At 41.4% G+C, this 5,912-nt stretch overlaps 1 protein-coding gene across 1 annotated transcript in view; it reads right to left on the minus strand.

Moving 5' to 3' along the window:
• The window catches only part of EBF2 (early B-cell factor 2), a 120,281-nt gene extending 115,847 nt beyond the window's left edge, over window positions 1-4,434 (minus strand). The window contains exons 1-5 of the mRNA XM_010018235.1: window positions 4,289-4,434; window positions 4,006-4,162; window positions 2,972-3,035; window positions 2,615-2,670; window positions 2,198-2,271 (exon numbers count right to left, since the gene is read on the minus strand). Of these exons, the coding sequence (XP_010016537.1) occupies window positions 2,198-2,271; window positions 2,615-2,670; window positions 2,972-3,035; window positions 4,006-4,162; window positions 4,289-4,434 (497 nt within the window). The remainder of the gene's footprint in view (window positions 1-2,197; window positions 2,272-2,614; window positions 2,671-2,971; window positions 3,036-4,005; window positions 4,163-4,288) is intronic.
• Between the last annotated feature and the right edge of the window lie 1,478 nt (window positions 4,435-5,912).

A 5,912-nucleotide genomic window follows, 5' to 3' on the forward strand; every position in this document is an offset into this window, starting at 1 on the left:
CAAAAAGAAAGCCTACCTTCAACTACTGAGAATTGGAAGCAGAGGAGCAGAAAGACAGGCAGACCCTTCTTTTAAAAACACCAGGCATCAATTTGGACAGCAGAGTGGGTACAGTGCATTAAATTTTTATATACTGTTACTAATGCAAACTAAACTAGGGGCTTTAAAAATTGATGCTGCCACTTAAGCAGCACACAATGAGGAAGATTTGATTATTGTAGTTAAAAGAAATAAAATAAAATGTCAAGTTTAACTAGAGTTGGATCCACTCCCTGGGCATTACTCAAAGTGATATGTACAATGCCTCTTCAGAACACGCAGCATCCTGTTCAGAGCTACTTTAGGAAAACACGACATTTAAAATCAAATGTCTTGATTAGGTTACAGAGTGCTTTTGATTTCCTTCACTAATCTGTGTTTTACACAGAAAGGACACCCCCGAGTTGTAATTCTTCCTTGGCTAATCTATCAAGCGGGAAAGTTCAGTGTAATCGGAATAATGGCTTACATTTGTAGAACGCTACCTTAAATCAAGCATGGAATACGTTTGCAGGCATCAGTGGAGGCTAGGTTTATAAAAGCTGAGCAGCGTTTGATACTACAGAAGTATGGAGAAGCAGCAAGGCAAAAAGCCAAATTAATTTTATTTTGAAGTATATTTGGATGGGAAGGTGCTGGTGTTTGCTGAAATACTTCAGCTTCTAAAATAGAACTGCAAGAGTGCAGACACAGAGATAGAGGAATAAAGGAGAAACGCGCTGTTACGTTGTTATCACAACTGCATGGAAAATCCAAAATTTTTTCCTTCTCTGATGTTCACCCAGTTACAGCAAAGACTTTCCACACTATGGATAGCATATATATTTAAATGATGTATTTAAATACATAGGCAAGGTCCAGGTGTGACAGAAAGTAACAGTTAGCCTTGCTCCTACACCTACGGTCCCCGTACAGCACGCCATATGCGTGTCTCGGGTGATACGCTCCGTGTTTGTGCACCCGGATGTGAAGGTTGGACAGAAGTGACAATGCTCATTTTGTAATTAACAAGAGCAAAGCCCAACAGAAACACTACACATTGACCCGATTCTTACTACATTTAAAAAGTAATGGAATAGTTGACATAATATCTAAGTACTGAAACTGAGACCTTCCCTTGACAAGAAGCCTGTGCAAACAGGCTGCTCTTACTACTACATTAAAAGGCTACTTTAAAAATCATTAAAAACAAAAAAAAAAAATCAAGCAGCAAACTGCAAACATCGAAAGAAGTAACGATCAGTCCAACAGCTTAACCCCCTCCCACTGATACAATAAATCACAAACTGTGTTTAATTAAGGCCAAGATTCCTTTTATAAAGAACATTCTATGCACAATTTAACCCACCTTAATATGAGAACAGTGACTATTTGCATTGTTCTATGTATTGGAAAAAATGCCATTACATGAGAATGGGAAAAGTCCTAAGTTCCCATGGAAGCACGATGTACATACATAACGTACATGGAACTTCAGACTTAGACAAATGTTATTAAGAACATCCTCAACTCATTTTCCCCTCTAATTTATAACTTTACATGCTAAAAATAGTGTCTTTCTGAATTAAAAGGTGGAAGTCTCCTATATATTGCATACATAGTATAGAAAAGGATTTGTGGTTTGGGTTGAGGAGTTTCTGTTTGGGCTGGGGTAAAACTACATGAAATTAAAGAATATGAATGATGATAATTAAGAAAATGAAACTATTTCACCACATAAAATTAGATGAAGAATGTCTTCTAATTGCCAGGGAAAAATCTGTACCTTCAACGGCTCATTCTCAAAAGGTGAACAGGAATTGGTAAGAAATAGGCAGATGAAAAGTCTTGATTTAAACAGCGCATACAGAGGCCCAGACTAAACCAAACCAGCGTGGGTCAGGCTGCAAACATTGGGCTGCTCAATCTCTTGCAGTAAATAAAAAGAAAAGCCAAAATGAAACAAGATAAAAAAATAAGACCTCAAATACAGGTGTTGAACCCAAATCAAGCATTATCCACGTGTAAAAGGAAAATCTTCTTACATAAACAACCCCTCCAGTTCAACAACAGATAAAACCATCAAACTCTTCCTACCCACAACTTCATCAGAAAGGCCATTTTGGCATCTATGGAAACAAACTTTAAACATGCCATGCCATTAATCAACTCATCTTACCTGCACATGACTTCATGGGTAAGCAACACTCTGCACATTTCGGGGTTCTTGTTCTGTCCTTCGTAAGTTATGGGCTACAAGAATTAAAGACGGGGTAAGCCGGGAGCATAATATTCATTATAATAATATTCTGTCATAATATTCAGATCTAAGGTGAAGACTTTTTACCAGTGCTCACAAATAAATACCTTCGCCCAAAAGCCTTTATGAGCAGGGAAAGCAGCTTATACATAAATATTGATTTTAAAGTGGATAGAAACCTACTAAGCATTAAAAAAAATATATATATATAGACTTTTGAGCATTACTTTTCAATTGGCCTTAAAAATAAGGTCTTTAAGATGAATCAGAGACAAAAAAGCATGCAGGCAGGCTGCAGCAAGGCAGGACAGCACGGCACACATTAGCTGTGCTCACCTGCTTAGTGACTGAGTCGATGAGTCTAACGTACAGATCCTGTTCAGTCCTGACACCTACAGCGAGAGAGAAGAGCAATGAACAATGCTGCCACATGCATCCTTCCCTCTGCATCAGAACAAACCTGTTTAGTTTCATCTAGTGCCTTAATAAACATCCTCAGAAAGCCCATTTTAGTTTTGTTCCCTCTAGTGTGTTTCCCAAGCCCATCCACACCAGGGAGACTTCAGAGCCCATCCCTACACTGAAGGGGCATCAGGCAAGGGAATTTCAGTGTGTTTCAGAAATCACAGTGACAGCACCTACAAACCTTCCCTCCCTGTACAGCCCACAGAAGGTGACTGGAGGGGGGCTCACCATTGCTATAGAGGAGCTGGAGTTTGTAATGTGTGCCGTTGTTTGTCTTTTCATTGCCTTGCTCCTGAAAGAGAGAATTAAAAATCTTGCAGAACTTACACTTGGCACATTTAAAATGCAGAAGCTGATAATCGTGATGGAAGTGACAACAAAGTTCATTAAAATTCTGCGAGGTGAATCCACTGATTGGGATGTATTAACCTTCCGAATGACCCAGGACAAACTACAAAATACTGCTGACATCTTTTCCTGTAGGAGTTCAAGAACTTCTTTTCCTCCTACTTGTTACTACGCTTTCCACTTTTTCAAGGCAATACACCAAGATAAATGTGTCCATTTCAAGCCAGTTAATATAAAGCAGATTGACGGTGGGAAAACTCAGTGGGTTTGGGGTTTAATGTGCTCATTCGTCTGCAATAGTGTTATTTTGAGTCATTTCTGATATTTATTTCCTGTGTTACAAGGAGGTTTCTTGCATGGGGTTTTTTTACTGTAATTTCCTAGGAAATAATTAATGAGCATCCTTCATAATTAAAGAGTATCCTGTCCACGACTAAGAAAACAATTGTAAACCCAATATGAAGTGGTCAACACGTGGGCTTTAAAATCCAAAAGCAAATGCTTTTTAAATCCTGCCATTGACTTTGGAGCCTTCGAAAATACATATAATCAAGCTCAACAATAAATATGCCATATTGCAGGTCAGATTCCACTTCTGTGAGTGTACTAATAAAATTTGGCAGATGTGATAGGTACCAAAAAAGGCACATTTGACCCCCATTAATTTTTTTTTATTCTATTTTTAGTGCATCTATGAAATTCCGATTGTATTCCCGATACAGCAGAGGCTTGCAAACCTTTTTAACTACAGTAGCACACAGAAGGCAACAGCTCTATCAAAGCACCTGAACCTTTAACTGAGAGCTGGTTGTATTTTGTTAGGGACAACAGGTATTAGAAGTCAACCGCTCAACAGAGAAGAAAATATCAGATTTGTAGAGGGAAAGAGGAAGAAGAAAGGTAACAAGCCTTACTTTATCATTCTCTACAAAGTCCACAAAAGCTGTCCTCTCTATTTCCACGGGCTGCCCCTGTCTGTCGTAGAGAGCCAGAACAAAGTGAAAGAAATTGGATTTCCTCAAGTTGGAGGGTGGCTGCTTTTCAAAGTGAGCTCTGGACAAAGCTACTCCGCTGTGAAGGAAACATACAGGAGAGACAAAGACATTACCAGGTTGTGCAGCAGTCACAGCAAAAACAACAACAGAAAAGGCAGCACACATTCCGAGAAAAGCCGGGAATCGCCCCCCCCTACGCTACTGGCACACGGCGTTAGAGCAGTCGCTTGTCACACTGACCCCGAGTCCGGCGCTTCCCCACCCGGGCACCGCGGCTCCGCTGTCGAGAAGCGCGGCCGAGGGCTGCGACCGGGCCGGGGAGAGGAAGGGGCGATGCCGGGTTGTCATTGTAACGCTGGTGTCTACAGTTCTGCTCTGAGGACAAGAATAATTTACAGACCCCGAAACATAAGAGATCGGTCACTGCTAAATGCAGGAAGTGTTTTACTCCTTCCTCTACCCATTTTCTTCTCGCCTGTCACACTCATCTCTGGAATGCAACACGCAGGGTGGGAAGACGGTGTAACATATTAGAGGGTCTGGAAGTGCTATCTCTGCATCCCAACATTGCTCGCTTCTCCTGTAGGAGACAAGGACCTTACAACATTTCCTACAAGCGGACTGTCAACTTGAGGACACCTACATTTTAAGTGAAAGGCAACTAGTTTCAAGCAGAGCACCCACTTCCCTCAGCAGATAGTTTGTCAGTGTAGCCTTTAGTCTATTTGAACAGATATCTGGGTCTCAATTTCGGATTTAAATTGAAAGAATTTAGACTCAAGTTAATTCACCCTTGCCCAAACCTTGTCCCTGACTGCAGAAAACACAGGGATGTTTCACACACATTTGGAAAGACTCAAATGCTTTCGTGTATCTACAATATCCCGAACCGCAGGTACATTCCTTAGTGAAACTATTTGTAGCTCCTTCTCCCTAATGCCGATTTCTACCCACTGCAGAGAACAGGGGTGCACATTATAGCACCTCCACATTACTTACTAGACAGATTAAGTCCACCTGCCAGACAAGTTAGGAGTCAGAACTGCTTCGCATTTTCAGTCTCAAAAATAGCTCCACCGCATTGGCAAAAGTGTTTGACTCTTTCGGAGAACTACAGATGTTTCCCTGTGTTTCCCCTTGCCAATTAGGTGCAGTGTGAACTCACCACATCCGCCACGACTGCCTCTAGTTCGGGATTTCCTCTCATTTACTGCATTTCTTAGTTTGTTACAGGTCTCTCTAAAAGCCCGAGTGATGCCACCACACAGCACAGTGCGACTGCTGCCCCACTGCTCCAAGAGTTACAGGCTTCTCAGGAGCCGTTTCCTTTTGCTTTCGGTTTCCCTGGGAATAAACCTCTTCCTCTCTTCATTGTATTTATTAAACCGTCTATCGACATTCATAAAACTCTGATAACTCCTCCCATAGCCCTCAGAAAACCTCGCTCACGGATCAGGCCGGGGGTGGGGGCATGGAGGTACCATTTCTATAACATCCCTGATTCATTTGCAGTCCCATCTGCTGTCACATGCCCTTCACTTATTCCTGGGACCGACTGAACCTTTTTCTTTTCCTACTAAAAAAAAAAAAAAAAAAAAAAACCCCCCCCGTTTTTTTTTTTCTAATGTATCCAGAGAGCGAGGAGATAAAAAAAAAAAAAATACCTAGAAGGGGGTTTAATTGTCTTACCCCTAATGGGAAGAGACTGGAATAACGGGAAGAGACTGGAATAACGGTCCTGTGCCGACTTGGCTGGGAAGAGAAAATAAAAGGGGGTGGGAGGGGTGGTGTAACCCGCCCAAACAAGGAGAAACCAAACTGGAAAC

This window comes from Nestor notabilis, unplaced genomic scaffold (assembly GCF_000696875.1).
Source record: "Nestor notabilis isolate BGI_N333 unplaced genomic scaffold, ASM69687v1 scaffold15637, whole genome shotgun sequence".
NCBI classification, from domain to species: domain Eukaryota; kingdom Metazoa; phylum Chordata; class Aves; order Psittaciformes; family Psittacidae; genus Nestor; species Nestor notabilis.